The 22,812-nt window shown below is 41.4% G+C and overlaps 1 protein-coding gene across 2 annotated transcripts in view; it reads right to left on the bottom strand.

Annotated features, from left to right (window-relative positions):
* Window positions 1-22,812, bottom strand: part of PPFIA3 (PPFI scaffold protein A3) — a gene marked incomplete at its 3' end in the record, with an annotated part of 942,579 nt that overhangs the window by 108,616 nt on the left and 811,151 nt on the right. The window contains 1 exon segment of one of the 2 annotated variants that reach the window (XM_077467171.1): window positions 5,767-5,966. In XM_077467171.1, the coding sequence (XP_077323297.1) occupies window positions 5,767-5,966 (200 nt within the window). 2 annotated transcript variants of the gene reach the window in all.

Raw genomic sequence — 22,812 nt, 5'->3', positions numbered from 1 at the left:
CACAGGAGGTTTTTTCCTCAACCATAAATGGTTTAGAGGAAAGATTAGTGGCCTTAATCGCATCTTCACTCAGTGGAAGAAAACGCACTAGGCCCCTCCCTATCACCCAGGACCCTCAGAGTGAGGAACTCTGGGATAAAGGAGAGGAATCCCCCTCAGAGGATTGGGAGGAGACTGATCCACTTCTGAGGAATCTAGTGGAGAAGGGCCCTCTTCAGCTTCTCAGTATGAGAAGATGTTGGTGCAAATTCTTGCTGGATTGGTCCATTCCCCATTTAAGTTACCCGTACCTGAGTCAGTTAAAGAACCCACTTCTTCTCTGGGTTCACTGAAGCCTCCTCAAACTGCACATGCCTTTCCTGTTCATGGTTTACTGGAAAAGCTTATCTATTCTGAGTGGGATCACCCAGATAAACATTTTTTTCCTCCTAAAAAAAGTTCTACACTTTATTAAGATGTGGGGTATACCGGCAGTTGACGCCGCCATTTCCTCCGTAAACAAAAGCCTGACTTGTCCTGTTGACAACACTCAGATGCTTAGGGGTCCAACTGATAAGAAAATGGAATTCCTATTAAAAAACTTTTTCTCCTTGGCAGGTTCAGTAGCTCAGCCTGCAGTGGCAGCAATTGGAGTCTGTTAATATTTGAGAGACCATGTTAAACAGGTGCTTAAAGCTTTACCTGAACAGCAAACCCGGGTGTTAGCTAACCTACCAGCGGCTTTGTGTTTTGCTGTTGATGCTATCAGAGATTCTATCCTTCAGACCTCTCGCCTTACGCTTGGGTTGGTACACATGCGTAGAATCTTATGGCTGAAAAATTGGTCAGCCGAATCACCATGTAAGAAACTCCTGTCGGGATTTCCCTTTCGTGGTGCAAAACTGTTTGGAGAGGGTTTAGACAATTATATCCAAAGGATCTCTAGTGGGAAAAGCACTCTTTTACCAGTCAAGGAAAGGAGTAAACGTCCCTCCTTTAAACAGGTGCTTTCTCCAGTGCCAGGGTCATCAGCCTCCAGGCAGTCATGACAGTCTCTTCTGTCAGGCTCAAAGGTTAAAACTCAGAGTCAACCCGAGGGACAAAAGAAGTCCTGGGGGAGAAGGTCTTCAAGACAAAACGCTAAGACCTCCTTATGAAGGGGGCCCCCGCTCACTCGAGTGGGGGGGGAAGACTACTGGCAGGAGGAATTTCAGGACAAATGGGTGGTCTCCACAATAACTCTAGGTTACAAACTAGAATTCCGAGAATTCCCTTCTCCTTGTTTCCTCAGATCAAATGTACCCAGAGACCCAGAGAAAAAGAAGTCTCTCCTCCTATCGTTGGAGCGACTATTGTCGCAAAAAGTTATCATGGTAGTTCCCATGCAAGAGCAGGGAATGGGGTTTTATTCAAACCTTTTCACAGTACCAAAGCCAAATGGAGATGTCAGACCCATTCTAGATCTCAAAGAAGAATGGAATCGATCCGATCGGTGGTATCCATCTTGCAAGGAGGAGAACTTCTGGCGTCAATAGACATCAAGGATGTGTACCTGCATGTACCTATTTTCCCTGCTCATCAAAAATTCCTGCGTTTCGAAATAGAAAAACGCCACTTCAATTTGTAGCTCTGCCTTTCGGGCTAGCTACTGCACCTCGGGTGTTTACAAAGATCTTGACCCCTCCTCTGGCCAGACTAAGGGCCCAAGGTATAACAATAGCATACCTAGACTACTTGCTCTTGATAGACCGGTCGGTAGCCCGCCTGGACCAAAATTTGGTCACCACCATCAACTACCTAAAATGCTTAGGTTGGGTCCTCAAATTAGAGAAGTCTTCTTTAAAACCAGTAAGAAGACTAGAGTATTAGGGTCTGGTCATGGATACAGCCCAGCAGAGAGTATCCCTACCCTAAGCAAAGATCAGTGCTATAAGAGAACTGATTCAGGTAGTCAGGGCAAAGAAGGGTCCTTCAATTCGTCTTTGTATGAGGTTGTTAGGAAAGATGGTGGCTTCATTCGAAGCAGTTCCCTACGCTCAGTTTCATTCAAGGTTGCTGCAAAACAGTATCCCATCAGCCTGGAACAAGAAGGTTCACGCGTTAGATTTTCCGATGCATCTGTCCCCTACAATGCGTCGGAGCCTCAGCTGGTGGTTGATACCCGAAAATCTGCGGAAAGGAAAATCCTTTTTTCCAGTTACCTGGACAGTGGTAACAACAGATGCCAGTCTTTCGGGTTGGGGGACAGTCCTAGAGCAGTCGACTGTCCAAGGGAGATGGTCCAAGACCGGCAGGGCCTTACCCATCAACATTCTGGAGATCCGTGCGGCATATCTAGCCCTAAAAGCCTGGACACTCAGGTTGCAGGGTTGCCCTGTCAGGATCCAGTCCAACAATGCCACAGCAGTGGCTTATATCAATCATCAAGGGGGCACCAAGAGTCGTGCAGCTCAGAGAGAAGTAAACCAGATCTTAATCTGGGCAGAAAGACATGTGCCATGCATATCGGCAGTCTTCATTCCGGGGGTAGAGAACTGGAAGGCGGACTACTTGAGCCGCCAGCAATTAGTCCCAGGGGAATGGTCTCTTCACCCTGACGTCTTCTTGGCCATATGCCAGAGATGGAGGAGTTCCGGATGTAGATCTCTTTGCATCCAGGTTCAACAACAAGATCAACAACTTTGTGTCAAGAATGAGGGATCCTCTCTCATGCGGGACAGATGCGTTGGTAACTCTGTGGCACCAGTTCTCTCTGATTTATGCATTTCCTCCTATTCTGCTACTGCCAAGACTCCTTTGCAGGATCAGGCAGGAAAAGAAGTCGGTGCTTCTGGTGGCCCCAGCGTGGCCCAGAAGAGCTTGGTATGCAGAAATAGTGAAGATGGCAGTAGGCTCTCCTTGGACCCTACCGTCCCATCCAGACCTGCTATCCAAGGGAACAGTATTCCATCCTACCTTACAAACGCAAAATTTTACGGTTTGGCTATTGAAACCCACATTCTGAAGAATCGTGGGCTTTCAGGCCCTGTGATATCTACCTTGATTAATGCAAGAAAGCCAGCTTCCAGAATGATTTATCACAGAGTCTGGAAAGCATATGTCTCCTGGTGTGAATCCAGGGGTTGGCACCCCAGAAAGTACGTCATAAGCAGAATCCTCGAATTTCTGCAAAATGGGTTAGAGATGAAACTGGCCTTGAGTACCATCAAGGGCCAAGTCTCGGCCTTATCGGTTCTGTTTCAACGTCAACTTGCTTCGCATTCTTTGGTCCGAAGCTTTATACAAGGGCTAACGCGACTTAATCCTCCAGTTAGGGCACCTCTGAGCCCCTGGGATTTGAATGTGGTTCTTTCAGCTTTACAGAAGCAGTCTTTTGAACCGATACATCAAATTCCCTTAGTTCTGTTGACAAGGAAATTCATTTTTCTGGTGGCTATTTCTTCTGCCAGAAGAGTATTAGAATTAGCTGCCCTCTCTTGTAAAGAACCGTATCTGATAATGCACAAGGATAGAGTGGTGTTACACCCTCATCTTAGTTTTCTACCGAAGGTGGTCTCAGGTTTTCATCTAAACCAAGATATTGTTCTGCCTTCCTTTTTTCCAAATCCCTGCTCTATGGAAGGGAAGTCACTACATTCTTTGGATGTAGTGACATCCCTGCTCTATGGAAGGGAAGTCACTACATTCTTTGGATGTAGTGAGAGCAGGCAAAGCCTATCGGGAAGCGACTGCTCAGGTTCGCAAAACTCATATTTTGTTCGTATTACCAGAGGGTCCTAAGAGAGGACAGGCAGTGTCAAAATCTACCATTGCTAAATGGATTAGACAAATAATTGTTCAAGCTTATGGTTTGAAGCGAAAGATTCCACCTTTTCAAATCAAGGCACACTCCACTAGGACTATTAGTGCTTCGTGGGCAGTGCATCACCAGGCCTTCATGGCTCAAATCTGCAAGGTCGCAACCTGGTCATCAGTTCATACATTCACCAAATTTTATCAGGTGGATGTGAGAAGGCATGAGGATATCGCCTTTGGGCGTAGTTTGCTGCAGGCAGCAGTACAGGGTTCTGAGGTCTGATTACACCCTATGTTGTGTGGTTCCCTTCCACTCAGATAGCTTTGCTCTGGGACATCCCATTAGTAATTACTGAGTCTCTGTGTCCAGTGATGTACGAGAAAGAAATTAGGATTTTTATAACAGCTTACCTGTAAAATCCTTTTCTTTTGAGGTACATCACAGGACACAGAGGTCCCTCCAATCTTCTAATACACTTATATTGCTTTGCTACAAAACTGAGGTACCTCCAGTAGGGGGAGGGGTTATATGAGGGATTGAACTTCCTGTCTAGGGTGTGCCAGTGTCCAATCACCCAGTGATACCCTATAACCCATCACTAATTACTGAGTCTCTGTGTTCTGTGATGTACCTCAAAAGAAAAGGATTTTACAGGTAAGCTGTTATAAAAATCCTATTTTCCCTACCTATAGGCCTAATCGTAGAGATGCTCAAAAAGCAAAGAAATATTTGCAACATCTTAAAACATAATCTGACCGTACATCAGGCAATTGTAAAAACTACAATCATGAGGGGTAAACATAAAGCAGTCATTACTCAGTTATCACAAGACACCCATCATTCTTGGTATGATGTATTCACAGAATGCTCACCCACAGGAAGTGAGGTAGTGAAAATCTTTTCTACCCACTTGCTGTCTTAGTTATTTTGGTGATGCTTGTCCTGTATAATTGCTATTTGGTATGAACTATAAAGAATAAAATTAACAAAATGATCAATAAACCTGATTATAAAGCCTGAGCAAAAATATTACCAAAATAATATGAAAGAAATTATCATTTTTATGATAAGAGGGGATTGAAGGGTTAATGAGAATTTTATACTGTATATATTTATCTGTTTTTCATCTAACTATGCATGACTCATGGCCATGAGATTGTGTTTGCACGTACAAGCCTAATCAGCAGAAATAGTTCCCTTCGAGAACATCTTGATTTGTAAACATTGCTGGAATGTATCCTACGACTTTAACTCTTGTTCAGACCAGTTTCAAACAGTCTACCTCCTATTGTTTTAATTGTATATAAGCTTGATATTTGAATAAAGCGAACATGTTTTGACCTCATCTTGTGCATGGTGTCATAGTGTGTTCCCGGAGCTTCGTCGGGAGATCCCCAGCCATCCGGTTCTGAAAGTTCCCAACACCAATCAGCAGGTCTTGGCCATAAATCATTGTCATGCGCACCCCCTACCCAGAAATGCTGGATCAGGTACATGTACATGTTCCAGCACAGTGGCCCACCCTACCGCAGCAAATAGGCGGACTAGTAGTGGTTAAATAACATATCGGTAATGATTACTGCACACCTGTGGGATATTATTTCTCACACCCAGACCACTGTATGTAAGACATGAATGTTTTAGCTCTAAAAAATACTCACAAAAGAAATCCCCTTCTTATCAACTATCATTTTTACCATTTACCATAATTACCATTGTTGGGTATGTTTGTGTGTGTATTTTATCTGATATTGTCTTAACAGTCTGCTAAAACTTTGTGTATTAGTATTGCTTGGACGCTAGAAAAAAGGGATACACCCTGAAAATTTGAATATTAGAGTAAATAAAAAAAAAGTATCACTGACAGTACGTATTGTTTTTGTTGAAAGTGCACTAATATGACCATTGCTCCCCCATGTGTAATTAGAATTAGAATTTTTATTTTTATTTTGCATGAAATTGAGCATTCTAAACTAGTGATCATTACATACTTGATTTCTTTGTTGATTGCCTCCAACTGTTCCTGTAGCATGATAGCGAGGGTCTGCACATCTGTCTGGCCGCTTGGAGACAGAAGGTCCGCTGAGCTAAATATGGTCTCTCTGTCATCTTCATCAGAGCCATCCAAGTCACCTTCAAATGCTTGTGCAACATTGGCAAGCACATTGGCCTGCTGAGCACGCTCCCAGTCCTGCTCATCCAGGGTTTGAATCTGAGTGGAAAGGGTTGAGATAAAGAATTAAATGTCATTTTGTGGTAAGAAACTACATGATTTCCAAGGGTCTTGGATGTTGACAACTGGGTTGATATTAATACTGGGAAAAATTAATTGTTTAGAAATATGCATGACAAAATCTGAAAATCAAACATCTGAACAATAGGCGTGCTGGAATAGGAAATAGCTAATGCTACTGGAATAATATAAATAATCCTGCTTGTTTTAATGCAGTTTCCAAAATGCCCTGAAAGGGGTTGGTCAATATATTGTTAAATTATATAGTTAGTCAGGTTGAAAAAAATACATAAGTCCATCCAATTCAAAAATTCCAAAAAAACTAAGAATCCAGGCCTTTTTTTAAAGCAATCTACTGAGCTGGCCAGAGCCACCTGTGGAGGGAGTCTATTCCACATTTTCACAGCTCTTACTGTGAAGAAACCTTTCCGTATTTGGAGATTAAATCTCTTTTCCTCTAGACGTAAAGAGTGCCCCCTTGTCAAAAAAACAAGGAGAGAGGCGCCTCTTGGTGTAGACATTTTTAACAAGCTTTAATACACATAAATTAGTCAAACTCACATTTCAGCATAAAGTGATAGGCATAAAAGTATAGACATGGTTATGTCACGATGGCGATCCTGAGTACTGGGCCATGTAGTTCCTCTGTCAAAACAGTCTGGTCAGAGGTGTTCACCGTTAAGATGGTTATGCCGGCTCCGGAAGACAAACTCGAGACGAGGCGTGAGGCGCAGGGAACAGCAGGCTGCAGGGGATGACGTCACCGTTTCTTGAGTAGGCACGCTGCGGTGTACTGGCAAGCCAGACACCTCTCTGACCAGACTGTTTTGACAGAGGAACTACAAGGCCCAGGACTCAGGATCGTCACCGTGACATAACCATGTCTATACTTTTATGCCTATCACTTTCTGCTGAAATGTGAGTTTGACTAATTTCTTTGTATTAAAGCTTGTTAAAAACGTCTGCACCCAGAGGCGCCTCTCACCTTGGAACATGGTTTCTGTTCTAATATGATGTCAGCGCTTCTTGCTTTGGACTTTTAACCCTTTCTCACCATCCGTATATAGACTTATATAGACTGTGTACATAAAACAAAACGGATTGACCACAGATCTATGATTGATCATTTTACAGTTTTATTGCAGATTTTTATTCGTTCTTTTTTATGGTTTTAGTTGTTGCAACTCCACTTGTTTTATTTGTTTGTTTACTTTGCGCTGCACACATGGCTTATATCTTCTGGTTTTTATCTGCTTTTTTATCTGCTTGATCTCCATTTCTCCAGTCATCATCTTCCCCCTTTCTCAGTTCCCCTTCATCTCACCCCTTTTAACCTCTCCTTCACCATCTTCCTCTGTTCTCATACAATTTTATCTATTCCCCCAATCCTAATCATTGGGATATATGTATTGATATCTGTAACATATATATATATTATATTAATGAGTTTTTATCCTTATATATATTAAATACTTCGCCATGGATCGTATTAATGATATAGAAAAGCATAAATACGCGGTTCTTGATAATTTATATACCATACTTCCATTATCCATTTTTCAACAAGATTTGGTTCTGCCTAGTAAAACATGCCAATCGTTATATGGGAAATTTAAACAATTAGAAAGCGTTATCCAGACTACCAATCAGCAGTGGTGGGATACATTATTTTTAAGTAAATACCTTGACACTAAAATCTCTCATAGAGGTTTGAGGGCCATGAAAGAATGTCCATTTCTTGAAGTTGACAATAAAAAAGAATGGGCAGATATTCCTGAGTTCTGTACTTCTAAATGGATGACAATTCAAATCTCCCACAGAACATCCAGGTTTAATAAATTACTACAAGAGGTTCACCTACTGATACAAGATATTATTACTATGATTCCCCATTCATGGCTAGATTTGCTTAAGTAAAATACCAAGACTGATGAAGATGATCTGTTACGTTTGAAACTTGGAAAATTTAGATGGGACTTCGATGATTTTAAAAATGACAAGGTTTTCACATGGAATAAAAAGGCAAAAATCATTTTTACAATGACGTTCCTATCTGCCCAAGATCTTGGGGTCCCTCATATCAAATTTCCCCTTGCTCACTACCACAGCCTCCTTACCAATCAACTGGTATTAATCTCCCACTCCCCCTCATGAACTTATCATTACCAGGTTTACCAATCTCTAACAAGTATCAGAGGTTCAAAAGACAACACTCAGGCCCACTCAAAAACACAGGCCAAAATAAACATAGGAACTCTAGGACCAATAACCATAAAAGTAAATACAGTAACACCAATCTTTTAAATGCCCAGAACCAATTTTACAACAGACCCCCGGGAAAACACCCTTCCAACAGCCTTATTGGGCCCAGTCAGTCCCTAGCCCCAGCTTCTGTTCCTGTACCAGCTCAGATCTCTCCAATTGCTAACCATATAACGTTTGGTAATGTTGACACCAGTATCCTGCTGGTAATACCATGGATATAACAGAAGATCCCTTTGCAGATACTAATGCTGTCCTATTTATACCTGACATTGATCCATCAACAATTACCACCCATACTGATTCTTCTTCTTTTGCTTCTACTATTACTTCTTCTTTATTAGAACTCAGTCCTCCTCAGACAGCCTCCAAAAACAACAAAAAAAAAGAAAGCTCACCAGAGAGGCTGCAGAGGAGGACAAAACAAGAAACAATCCCAATGCTTTAAAAATGAGTAAACTATAAAAATATTCAATTTATCTTCTTACACTATCTCCATTGCTGACATTTCTCTCTCAAGTAGAGGATTAAATTTCGCTCCCCTTAATAAACCCAATGCTTTTCTTCTTTTCAAGGATCTTAACAGATATATACGTAATCTGACCCTGAAAAGATATTACAGTACCATATCAAAGAAAAAAATTTACTGTCTAGTGCTTTTCTCCCAACATAATCAATCCCCTCCCATTGCGTCAGATCTATTTTTATTTGACACTAGTTCTATTGAGGATATTGACAATTCCTTGTTTGACGAAGAGCTGATTCATCTTCTTACACAACATTCTGCCACTTCCCCTCCTGTTATCCACACACCCTTTAGGCCCAAGTCCATTTTTAACCCTTCACACGCCAAGGGTCCGTATATAGAGAGTTTTTATAGGGTGGTGTTTGCAGACTTTCAAAAACTGTGCCAGTCCTCTAGCACCACCAAAACCAACAATCTCTCCCCCTAGAGATCGGAGCTCTGATCGAAGCCGATGACAGTCATCAAATTGGCCGACAAGGGTGGAGGGATTGTAATATAGAATAAAAGTGACTATGTTGGTGAGGCTAAGAGACTGTTTTCCAATGGTACTACATACAAAAACATCACTAAAGATCCCACCCCTGATTTTGCTAGGGAAATTGATAATTTGGTATCAACGGCCTTTCATAATAACATCCTTAATAAAATGGAAAAATCTTTTCTTCTTAAAGACTTTTATCAGGTCCCCTTTTTTACCATCTCCCAAAGGTCCACAAGAATCTTGAAAATCCTCCTGGCAGACCGATAGTGGCTGCGATGGATAGCGTCACCACAGGGTGACTGTATATTGACCAATTTCTACAGCCCATTGTACATCAATTGCAGTCATATATCAGAGACAGAACCCATCTGCTAGAACTCCTTTCCCCTTATAAGTGGGAGCCGACATATGTTTGGCTCTCACTTGATGTCAACTCATTATAAACTTCCATCCCCCATACTTTTGGCCTACAGGCTCTGGAATACTCCCTGGCACAAGATCCATTAATAAACTCCCATCGGGCCTCTTTTATCTTAGATGCCACATAATTTTGTTTGACACACAACTATTTTAATTTTTATGGTGATTTTTATGTACAAATACAGGGCACAGCCATGGGGGCTGATTTTGCACCTTCATACACAAATCTAGCCATGGGTTTTTGGGAGAACCAATATATTTTTTTAAATAACCCCTTTTTGTGTAAAATTGCATTTTGGTCGCTATATCAATGACATTATCATAATTTGGGATGGTTCCGTTGTTACCATCAACCAATTTGTGGATCATTGTAATAACAATCAAGATGGTTTGTCCTTCACATTTGTTACTGATCCCAATATGCTAGCTTTTCTAGACCTGGAGCTAGGTCACAATGAAGTAACCTTCACCATTTTCTCCAAAAATTACATTAAACCCACTGCGTGTAATTCTTACTTGCATCATAATTGCTGTCATTTTCCCAAATGGATCACCAATATTCCATAAAGGCCAGTTCTGTCGATTAGGACAGAACTGTATGAAAGATGATTATGCCGATCAAAGCCTACTATTGAAGAAGTAGTTCAGTGACAAAGAATATCCTGAGACCCTGATTAATCAAGCTTTCCAACATTACTTTAATGGGAAACCTCCAAAAGTGGTTAGTGAACCAGAAAACCATTCTGTTCGGTTCACTACCACATTTCAATTCCAATGTAGGAAGATGGAAAAAATATTAACCAACCACTGAAATATTCTATTAAAGGACCCACTTCTTAAATCCATTATTCTGGAATGGCCCAGGGTCACATACCGCAGAGCACAAAATTGAAAAGTAAAATATTGCCCACTAAAATCAAACCTAGTTATATTCCCCCTCGCAAAGCCTGTTCTCATACCACTGGTAGGGATGTACAGGCCCTCTGTAAAACTTGTACATCAAACACAGCCAAAAATCTTTCAACACCAAAGGTAAAGCTTATCTGTTGAAAGAGTTTTGTAATTGTTCATCGGATTTTGTTGTATATGGGCTTGTTTGACTCTCCCAGCAGCAGAACGTTTCAAAAAATCTGACCCCGATAATGTCCCTCCTGACTCAGAGATGCGCTGCCTGGAAATCATAAATTCTTGTATATCTTCAGACAATCACCTGTACATATACCAAACACATTTTTTAACAAACTAGACACCTTGATCATGGCATTTATTTGGAATGGTAGCATCCCTAGAATAGCCAAATCTACCCTTAAGCTGCCTCTCTCGCTGTGGGGCCTTGCCCTTCCCTGCTTCCTCAAATATTACTGGGCTGCGGTCCTGATTACGATACGTTGGTGGCTGGCAGAGGAACCGTCAAACCCTGCCTCAACATTAGAGGCGGCTTTGCTCGGTTCATATTCAGAACTGAGGAACCTAATTCATCGAGGACCTAAATCCAACCCTAATATCATCCTCTCCATGAAGACCACCCTAAGAGCTTGGGAAACTGTCAGGAACAAGGCCCTGAAGTCTGGCAGCTGGTCTCCCCGCACTCCGTTATGGGGGAACCGGCGATTGCCACGCTTCCAAACTATTCCGGATCCAGTGATCTGGGGCAAGTCATGGAATTACCACGCTGGCGGACATAACGTCCCCAGCTAGTCTACTCTCGTTTGATGTTCTGACGCAACAAAAAGGGCTATCCAAACGCCTGTTCTTCAGATACCTGCAGCTCCGCCACACCTATCTTTCCCAGTTTTCCACGCCACCAGGAGCGGCTGCTGAGAGAGGAGGGAGAGAACAAAACTCTATCTACCCTTTACTTAGTCCTGACGGGCCTAGACACCTCCAAAGTCTCACAGCTATTTTCAGTTTGGCAGGGGGATATACCCTCTCTGGCTGATGATGACTGGGAGTAGGGTATCCAGCAGTACCCCCCTTTGATGATATCTGCCAGAGACAGATTCACTCAACTAAAATTCCTGCATAGAGCCTATTTCTCCCCACAGTGCTATACAAGCTGACCTACCTAGGCCGCAACTGTCCTAAAAAATTTGCAAAGATATGGGAACCCTGGGTTCACGAGGAGCAGCTGGCCCTAGAATAAGAAATAGAGTTAAGAGATCACCACCTTATACCTTATAGCAATACCGGTGACGACACTCGGCCATACATACCGAAAACCTGATACAACGAATACTACCTCCTCTCTCTAAACTCTCACTGGTTCGGTGGATCGGCTCAACCCCCCCCCCCCCCAACAAAAATCCCTTGGAAATAACATCCCCTTCATCCCATAAGGGCAACCATTGAAGACTGAATCCCCCACCTGTAAATCCATATTAATAGCACTTACTAAGGACAGTACGGCCGACAGTGCTGTACAGGTATACACACCGTGGGTTCAGGTATATAAGGCTAAAGATGAAGCCACTCTTCATGTTATGATGACAATGTAATCAGTATGTGAACAACCTGATATATAACCTCCCACCCTATCCTCCCCCTTCCCTTAATTTGAAGGAAATGTCGATGGATATGTATTGTCTACATCACTGTCTATACATGCAGTATAATGTGACCACTGCCTAATGTCTTTAATTGTTTCTTTGTTTTTTGTTCTGTTTCAATGAAAAATAAAAAAAAACTATGTAAAAAAAAAAAAAATTAAGGGGTATACTCACTTTTGTGAGATACTGTGTATATATACAGTATATATAAAAGAAGTGTAAACAAAAGGCCTATAGTACACTGCTCAGCTCCAAATTGTCCCAGAAATTATGAGTTATCTGCTTAAATATATGCAGGTAGAAATATATATATATATATATATATATATATATATATATATATATATAAAAAGTTAATAGTAAAAAATACCAGTAATAATATCCCAGTATTTAATTAGGTCTAACACAGATCAGATAGCAGCTACTAATAAAAGCTAAAATACTCTTAAAATACAGTAATACAAATTACAGAAAATAACAAAAATGAACAGTCTAATTAATAAACAGTCGAAATGTCGAAGCACTGATGATGGATAAGTGTCCAACGACACAATCATGTAATAAATACACTATGATGATGTATATAACAAATATATACAGTAAATATAGCCCCCCTTTTTTCCTCCTCTTTTGCCCCCTTCTCCCCCCTTATCAGAGCTCATAAGAAGATAGGGACAGAATAATGACATGATCTTCTGTAATAACCACAATAGATACATATCCACCTGAGACCCTTCTACATCAACTTCCACTACAACATGGGGAAATACTATGCAAATGTTTTGAAATAGAGGATTTCCAGTGATTACTTATCTTGATATGTTTTCTTATATTCAGTATATTAAATATGAAATACTAGGTTCAAGGTTCAAACTCTCTTATTACATGACAACTGAGTTAAGTTCATGCAACGTTACGTAGCTGATCTGTATAATGTTGTATATTGTGCCCCAATCATATTTTTTTCTTGCAATGTTTCTGTACCTTGATAATCTGCCTGATCAATAAAAACTTTATGAAACAAAAAAAAGGGAGCTACCATAATTACCTGTATCTGACATAGGGGGTTATTTACGAAAAAAGCAAATCCACTTTGCACTGCAAGTGCACTTGAAAGAGCACTTGGAAGTGCAGTCACTCTAAATCTAAGGGGTAGATCTGAAATCAGTGGAAGCTCTTCTGATTTTATCATCCAATCATGTGCAAGCTAAAATTATGTGTTTTATTCTCCTTGCATGTCCCCCTCAGATCTGCAGCGACTTTACTTCCAAGTGCACTTTCAGTGAACTTTCAAGTGTACTTGCAGTGCAAAGTGGATTTTCCTTTAGTAAATAACCCCCATAGTCTCCTGTAATACCTCACACAGCTTAATTAAGTTAGGGAGAAAGATGATCTAGAGTAGATTTGGGACCAGAATGTGTTCGGTAAGTGCAGCACAATCTGAAGAGAGACCTAAAACCTGGCAAGAATCTTATGCCGCGTACACACGATCTGAGTTTTCGTCTGAAAAATCTTGGATGTTTTTTCCGACGGAATTACGCTCAAACTTGGCTTGCATACACACGGTCACACAAAAGTTCTCTGAACTTTCAACCATCAAGAACTTGGTGACGTACAACACTACAACAAGCCGAGAAAATTAAGTTCAATGCTTCCGAGCATGCATCGAATTGTTTCCGAGCATGCGTAGGAATTTTGCGCGTTGGAATTGCTACAGACAATCGGAATTTTCGATCAGAACTTTTTCCGTTGGAAAAATAGAGAACCTGCTCTCAATCTTCCGATGGAGCATACACACGGTCAGAATTTTAGACCAAAAGCTCTCATCGGACTTTTGCTAGCGGGATTTCCAATCGTGTGTATGGGGCTTTAAGGTTTTGCCTGAACCATGAAATTTGTTGAACGGAATTCTCTTAGCAAATAAAACAGTACACATATATTTATCTATTCTGAATATGTATCAGTTTACTTCAAGTTTAGCTTTAAGACAGATTCTCTTTTATTCTTACTTTCTGTATCGTGTCACTTGTGAGAACTTTAAACTTGTATCAATTTTACTAGTGTACAAAGAAACCTGGGAGATTCATATACAATTATCGCTGTAATTTATAGCTATTGTAACCTTGCAGCATAAATATGGCTAGTTTGGAACAAAAGGGCCTATATACAGTAGATGCTATAAACAATGTATGGGGGATACTTTGGTAGAAGTGCACAACAATAATTAAATTAGAACAAAGACATTTGTTGGATACTTACATGAGGTAGGGTCCAGATTGACAGCACAAAAAGAATAATAATTTAAAAATTAATTGTGCAAGAACATTTTCAAAACAAAGGATGCAACTATGGGTTAATGATATTACTTATTATTCACCGATTAGTTCTCTCTACTAGCAATTACTGAACTCAGAACCTACAGTATGTATCTGATGTAGGTAGTAATATATAGTAACACAATTACAAAGGAGAATAGAGACAGTAAAATTTCTGTGTCAGCATTACAAATGAAGATATATATTTTCTTAATCTCCACCTAATACATCACTCTCTCTGGTTGATTTCAAACTTCCACATATATTTTATTACTCTACCCATAATTGTAGGGGTTAAAGTTTTTATGCCATTATTTTTACAAATGGAAAAAGTATTTTCTCAGATGGAGTCAGGATTACTCTTTAATTTAAAGAATTGCAGAGAAATTGTTTTTATTAAAAGATATTTACAGTATATAGTCTCATTGCTTTGCAAACGGAGTACCGTATGTAACATTTGGCATCTAAAGTCCACTTTAAATTACTATGTATCTGAATGTGCAAATCTACAAATGATTCATAACATAGATAATGGAACACAGCCCCTGACATTCATGCATATAGTGAGCTATAAATTGTTTAGAAGGGGGAGGGGAGGGGGTGGGAGCAGGTTTAAGGTAGTTAGAAATAGACAGGACTTCCACTTTAAATAATTATCACTATTTTATTTCTTTAATTACTCACTTCCCTATAGGACAAAGCATATGTAGGATTTTGGTATATGTAGGTTGAAGTCACGGGAAGTGACGTAACGTGTAGGATACCGGAAGTGAAGCCTACACCCGAGCGGTACGCTCGTAATCTGTTTAACTGTGCGACTTATCCTTGCCGCTTTGTGAGTAGTTTTAATTCTTAATAAAATCGCCAATTTTTAAGTTTACTACACTATGGCTGGTTTTATATCTATTCTTTGAGCACCTGTGCTGACCTCATCTATGGAGTAGTTACATGGATGGTGGTGACACTATAGGAGTTTGAAGTCCTCTTCCTGATTTCCAGTGCTTTCCCTAAAGGGCTACATATACGCTGTATACCTTACAGCAGTGAGGTAATTGCCTGGTGTGCCTAGTGAACACGTGGACATCTCCAAAGTGGAGAGAGAGTTTTGCACTGTGAATGCACTACTTTACTTTATTTTTGTATTGTTTATGATATTTTCACTGCAATACCCACTATTGGACTATCTTGATTTTTTTGATTAATTTTGTTTGCTACATGCACTTCAGCACTTTAATTTGTTTGATCAGTGGCTCTAGACCACATCACAAGTGATATTTTGTTGTTTGTATATCAATTGTTTTTTTATCTAGTGATTTATTTATATTTATTGATTTTAGATACATGCACTTGAGCACCTTATTCTGGGATTAGTCCCTCTTTTTTTTGGTTACACTATTGAAATAAGGTTACATTTTTGTGGGATATTCCTTGTTTCCCCAAATGTTTTCACTTTATTTGTGGGAGCGCAGCACTAATTCTATTACCTATATGTAGGATTTTGTCCCATCTTCCTAGATGCCCTGCAACGTGAGACAGGACATCTACCTTTGGCATGCAGCCCTCCAACACCGCAGTACTTTGTTCAAACTTCCTAAGTGTCCTGGCAAGCTGAGATGTCAGACAGAGCACCCCCCCCCCCCCCAGTATACACTCATTTAAAGTGATTGTAAATCCTTAGGTCCCATTCACACTGGGGCGGTGGGTCCATTGGCGGTAAAGCGTTGTATTTGCAGGGGTATTCAGCCACTAGCGGGGCACTTTTAACCCCCGCTAGCAGTGGAGGAGTGGTATACACACCGCTCCAAAGATGCTGCTAGCAGGACTTTTTTTACTGTCCTGCCAGCACACCACTCCAGTGTGAAAGCCCTCGGGCTTTCACACTGGAGTGAGTGGAGCGGCTCTTTCAGAGTGCTTTGCTGGTGCTATTTTTAGCTCTGTGGCGCCTGAAAAGCGCCCCAGTGTAAAAGGGATGTTACAGACCACTTTGTGCTACAGGTAAGCCTATAATAACGCTTACCTGTAGCTACCCAGGTATCCCCTGTATTTGCACGTGCCAATGTCATTGGCACATGCGCAATGACACCAACTGAAGCAATGGCACGTCATGCACGCATACACAGGGGTGACGTCATCCCAGCTCTGGCCAATCACAGCTCTGGAGCCGCAATACCTGGAAGTAACCCCCGAGAGTGATGTCGCCGGCCGGTGCTGTGTACGGGCACCGCAGGGAGGGCTTCGATCTCAGGTGAGTATTGCATAATGATCTAGTGTGCTATGCATACTAGCTCATTATGCCTTTGTCTTGCAGGTGTTAGCTTTTTTTTTTTCAAAGTGGGTTTACAACCACTTTAACACCACTGCTAGCAAGGAGTCAACTGCTTTGATAGCAAGCACCTGTCTAAGGATCCCAGCATCAAGCACCATCAAAAAGAATGCAGAGGGACAGGGGGCTGACACCTCTCGCCTCCCTCTGTATTCCTCTTGTCTGTGCTTAGTACTGGTAAGTACGGGTAAGTACTGGGAGATAGATACAGGTGCTTATTATCAAACAGTTGTCTCCTTGCTAGCAGTGGTGTCTGGCAGCCACATACCAAGGGGGAAGGGGGACACTATCCAACATCAGAGATAACTTCATATGACCCCTAGGAAGATGGAACTTTGTCTCATAAGGAACTCGATGATGAAAACATTTTGATAATTTCCTTTTTCAATTTTTCTATTTGTGTCTCGCAGTGACAATAGTTTATAGATCATGCTGCTTCTTTTTGAAGAAGCAACTTATCTTTATTGCCTCTTTATGACACATGTAACCTACAAAATGCATAAATTATCTTCTCTGCTTTTCCTTCAGGATACTTACACATATCTTATGCTACTGGATTTTGAAGTTTCTGCTTTTTCTATCTCTTATATGTTCCAGAATAACTACTTATTATGATAATATGATAATGATCTCTGTTTTCCAGTAAATATTAAATTGCAGGGACATTTGATCCTTTAGACCTGTGTGGTATGAGTTAAAAATTCAATACAGACATTTTTGCTTCTCTCACTGTTTTCAAACTTATATCCCTTTTCCACAAAGTGACAGAATGAACAAAGGCCACATATATACATTTCCATTACTTGTTCTTTATTAAGAAAAGTCTCTCTAAAAGAGGGAATTTACTCACTATTTGACTTGGTCCCTTTACATAGATACAGTATCTCACAAAAGTGAGTACACCTCTTACATTTTTGTAAATATTTTATTCTATCTTTCATGTGACAACCAGGGCCATCTTTAATATTGATTGGACCCTGGGCAAACATTTTCTTGGGCCCCCCTCTTCCACGCAATTTCGCTCTCCACCTGCTTTGAGACATACAATAAATAGCAGCAAGACTCAAAATCAGTTTACTGAATCAGATCAGGCAGCGATTGCAATTGGTTGCCAGACGTTACAGTGTATCATTACCGCTCACTGACTGGCTGCTAGAGGTTACAGCACACATTATGCCTCACTGTTATTTTCTAGAGGTTACAGGACAGGACTTCTGCTTGTTGATTGTTTGTTAGAGGTTACTGCACATTATTAATGCTCACTGATTGATTGCTAGAGGTTACTGAACATATATACCACCCACTAATTGGTTGTTAGAGGTTACCGCACATTATTACTGCTCATTGATTGGTTGCTAATGGTTAAAGCACATCATCTCCTCACTGTCTGCCTGCGTATTCACATACACCAAAATTCAGGGTGCTGTGGCACCATGTTATTTTGAAGAAGGGTTCCACCTTCAATTTGCTTACTTTTGTAGAACAGGCTGATGTTAAGCTTAATGACCACATTTTTAGGCAGGTCTTTCAAGCATGCCTCCAGCGGGCAGCATTCAGCAGAAGTGATGGTGGATGTGACCTCAGGGGGACAAGATATACATATGAATACCGCCTCTATTTACATATCAATGTCGTGGTCCACGGCTATTTACATATTAATGCCACCTCTATTTACATATCAATGCCGGTTATTTACATGTAAACACTGGGTCTGCAGGTGAGTCATCTGTACACAACAATAGAGCTGGGCAGCAGAAGTTTACACTGAGATATCGGGACACCGCTTGAGACTAAAACTTCAAGGTGTAAGGGAATTTAAACTGGGATAGTTTGCAAGTATGAGGCAGCTGCTTTGGGCCCCACAACAATGATAGGGCCCAGGGCAGCTGCCCCTTTTGCCCTGCGTTAAAAACTGTCCCGGTGACAACACTGAAGAAATCATACTTTGCTACAATGTAAAGTAGTGAGAGTACAGCTTGTAGAACAGTGTAAATTTGCTGTCCCCTAAAAATAACTCAACGCACATCCATTAATGTCTAAACTGCTGGCAACAAAAGTGAGTACACCCCTAAGTGAAAATGTCCAAATTGGGCCAAATTAGCCATTTTCCCTCCCCGGTGTCATGTCACTCATTAGTGTTACAAGGTCTCAGGTGTGTTAGATTTGGTGTTATCACTTCCACTCTCTCATACTGGTCAGTAGAAGTTCAACATGGCACCTCATGGAAAAAGAACTCTGAGGATATGAAAAAAAGAATTGTTGCTCTACATAAAGATGGCATAGGCCAGAGATCCTCAAACTATGGCCCTCCAGCTGTTGTGAAACTACACATCCCATGAGGCATTGTAAAACTCTGACATTCACAGACATGACCAGGCATGATGGGAATTGTAGTTCCTAAACAACTGGAGGGCCGTAGTTTGAGGACCCATGGCATAGGCTATAAGAAGATTGCCAAGACCCTGAAACTGAGCTGCAGCACAGTGGCCAAGACCATACAGGACAGGTTTCACTCAGAACAGGCCTCAGTGCACTCTTTTACACTTTTTTTCACCAGATGAATGAGTAGGGGTACATGGTACCCCAATTCTCATTCACATAGGGTGGGGGGATGGTATCTGGGGGCCCCCTTATTAAAGATAAGCCCCCCGCCCGCAGACCTTGACAACCAATGGCCAGGGTTGTCAGGAAGAGGCCCTTGTCCTCATCAACATGGGGACAGGGTGCTTTGGGGTGGGGGGCCGCAGGGCCCCCCTTCCCCAAAGCACCCCCCATGTTGAGTGCACGCGGCCTGGTACGGCTCAGGAGGGGGGGTGCTCGCTCATCCCCACCCCCTTTCCTGACCGGCCGGGCTGTGTGCTCGGATAAGGGTCTGATATGGACTTTGGGGGGGAACCCCCACGCCATTTTGTTGGCGTAGGGCTTCCCCTTTAAGTTCATACCAGGTGACAGGGCCAGCGAGGTGTCAAACTCGCTGATGGAGGCAGGGACATTGACCTCCTTTGCTTGTCCCGTCTACCTGGAGCCACGTTCAAAATGAACAGACTTTTCTCTGTGTGTGGGAAAGTCAGTTCATTTCAAAAGTCCGTCGGACTCCCACCATAGTCAGGCGGTTTGTCCGCCGGAAAAGTCCGGTCGTGTGTGGGCAGGTCCGCTCGTTCGGAAAGTCCGGCGGACCTTCGCTGCAAAGTCCGGCGATTTGTCCGCCGAACTAAGTCCACTGGATAGTCCGAGGTTGACTTGTAAATTGGAGACATCCTGTAAGGACGTTATTCCACTGCATAGCTTAGTGTCATCTGCAAAGACAGCATGGTACTTTTAATCCCAGACCCTATATCATTTAAACAGATATTAAAAAGTAAGGGTTCCAGCGCTGAACCTTGCAATACACCACTGATAATCTTAGACCATTCACAGTAATGCCGCGTACACACGGTCGGACTTTCCGGCAGAAAAGTCATTCCATCGGATATTTCGATCGTGTGTGGGCTTCAGCAGACTTTTTCTTTCGAAAAAATTCTGACGGACCTAAAAATAGAACACGTTTTAAATCTTTCCGACGGAATCAATTCCTATCGGGAAAACCGTTCGTCTGTATAATATTCCAACAGACCAAAAACGACACATATTGGCTACTGGCTATTTAACTTCCTTTTTGTAGTCCCGTCGTACGTTTTGTACGTCACCACGATCTAAACAATCAGACTTAGGTGTGATTGTGTGTACACAAGTCAGTTTCAGAGGAACTCCGTCAGAAAAACCATCAGAGTTTATTCTGATGGAAAAGCCGGTTGTGTGTACGTGGCATAAGAGTCATTAACCACTACTCTCTGAATTCTGTCTTTTAGCTAGTTTTCTATCTATTGACAAATTGATCTTTCCAAGCCTGTAACCTTACACATGAGCCATGTGTAGGGAACTGTGTCAAACGCTTTTGCAAAAACCAAGTATACCACATCCACAGTCCTCTGTCCAAGGTTTTACTTACCTCTACATACAAAGAAATTTAGGTTTGTCTGACAACTTCTGTCTTTCATGAATCCATGCTGACTGTTGCTTAAAATATTTTTTTTCCAGCAAGAACTCATCAATGTGGTCTTTTATTAAACTTTCCAGTATCTTCCCGACTATAGAAGTTAAACTATCAGGTCTATAGTTACTTGATAAAGACTTTGATCCCTTTTTAAATATGGGCACCACATTGGCCCTGCACCAATCCAGTGGTACTATTACAGCCATTAACAAGTCCCTAAATATTAGAAACAATGACCTTGAAATGACAGAGCTCAATTCTTTTAGGATCCGTGGGTGGATGCAAGCAAAAGGGTGGCAAGCTCAAGCATGAGCAGGCTCAAAAATTAGTTCTACAGAAAGATATATAGAATCTCATGCATTTTTGACCAATTAACCACTTCAGCCCTGGAAGGATTTACCCCCTTCCCGACCAGAGCACTTTTTGTGATTCAGCACTGCGTCGCTTTAACTGACAATTGGACAATTGCGCAGTCGTGTGACATTGTACCCAAACAAAACTGACATCCTTTTTTTTCCACAAATAGAGCTTTCTTTTGGTGGTAATTGATTGCCTCTGCGTTTTTTATTTTTTGCGCTATAAATAAAAAAAGAGAAACATTTTGAAAAATTGCTATATTTTTTACTTTTTGATATAATAAATATCCCCCAAAAATATATAAAAAAATGTTTTCCCTCAGTCTAGGCCAATATGTATTCTACATATTTTTGGTAAAAAAAAAAAAAAAAAAATCACAATAAGGGTATATTAATTGGTTTGCGCAACATTTATAGAGTCTACAAAATAGGGGATAGATTTATAGCATTTTTATTATTCATTTTTTTATTAGTAATGCCGGCGATCTGCGTTTTTTAATTGGGACTGCGACATTATGGCGGACAGATCGGACACTTTTGAAACTATTTTTTGGACCACTGTCATTTATACAGCAATCAGTGCTATATAAATGCTTTGATTACTGTGTAAATGGCACGGGTGGTGAAGGGGTTAAGTGTGTCCTAGGGAGTGATTCTAACTGTGGGGGGGCTACACCTCAAATGACAGCAATCACTGCTCTCGATGACAGAGAGCAGTGATCTCTGTCCTGTCACTAGGCAGAATGGGGAAATGCTTTGTTTACAAAAGCATCTCCCTGTTCTACCTCTCCGAGATATGATCGCGGGCACCTGGAAGACATTGAGTTTGCGGGACCCGCGGTCACGCCCGCAGCACTGCTTCTTAAAGGGAATGTACCTGTACACCCTTTTGCCCATCAGTGCCATTCTGCCGATGTAAATCGGCATGCGATGGTCTGCAAGTGCTTAACCGCTCCCCTTAAAAAGTAGTCTGAATGAAGGAAAGAAAAAAGTCGGTTTAAAAATTGACGGAAAAATCCGTTAAAAATCTACAAGGAAAGACCCCAAAAAGAACCTAAAAATGCAAACACGTCAATCACCAGCAGTCAAAAGGAAAATTGGTTTTCACTCTCCACTCAAAGTTCCCACTCTTCAGCTTCCAACCAGCAATCTTTACAATGGGGCAAGCCTAGCAATATTAGAAGAAACACTATCTATTTTACAAATCATATATTGTAGAGAAAATGTCTCTTCAAAAATGCTTGCAACTTTTCCCATACTGCAGGCATGTCCAAAGTCCGGCCCCCGTTGCGGTTTTGAACAGCCCCCCTGGTTATTTGGACATATATATCTTTTGTGGCCCCCGACTATCTCACAAAAGATGTATATGCCTTGGAGGGGACAGGGAGGAGGCGGGACAAGCGCCGTACATACACAGGAGAATTTCTGTTTATGGGTGGCCTCTGTAATAGGAAGTCCCGTCTCCAGCGCTGCCATTGGACGACTGTTCTGTCCATTCAAGGGGCGGACTTTCTATTAAAGAGGCTGCTGTGTAAACAAAAG

Source organism: Lithobates pipiens, unplaced genomic scaffold (genome assembly GCF_037356315.1).
Source record: "Lithobates pipiens isolate NorthernLeopardFrog02 unplaced genomic scaffold, aLitPip1_a1.2 Scaffold_48, whole genome shotgun sequence".
NCBI lineage: Eukaryota > Metazoa > Chordata > Amphibia > Anura > Ranidae > Lithobates > Lithobates pipiens.
The sequence above is the reverse complement of the archived record's forward strand: the minus strand, read 5'-3'. Positions and strand labels throughout refer to the sequence as shown.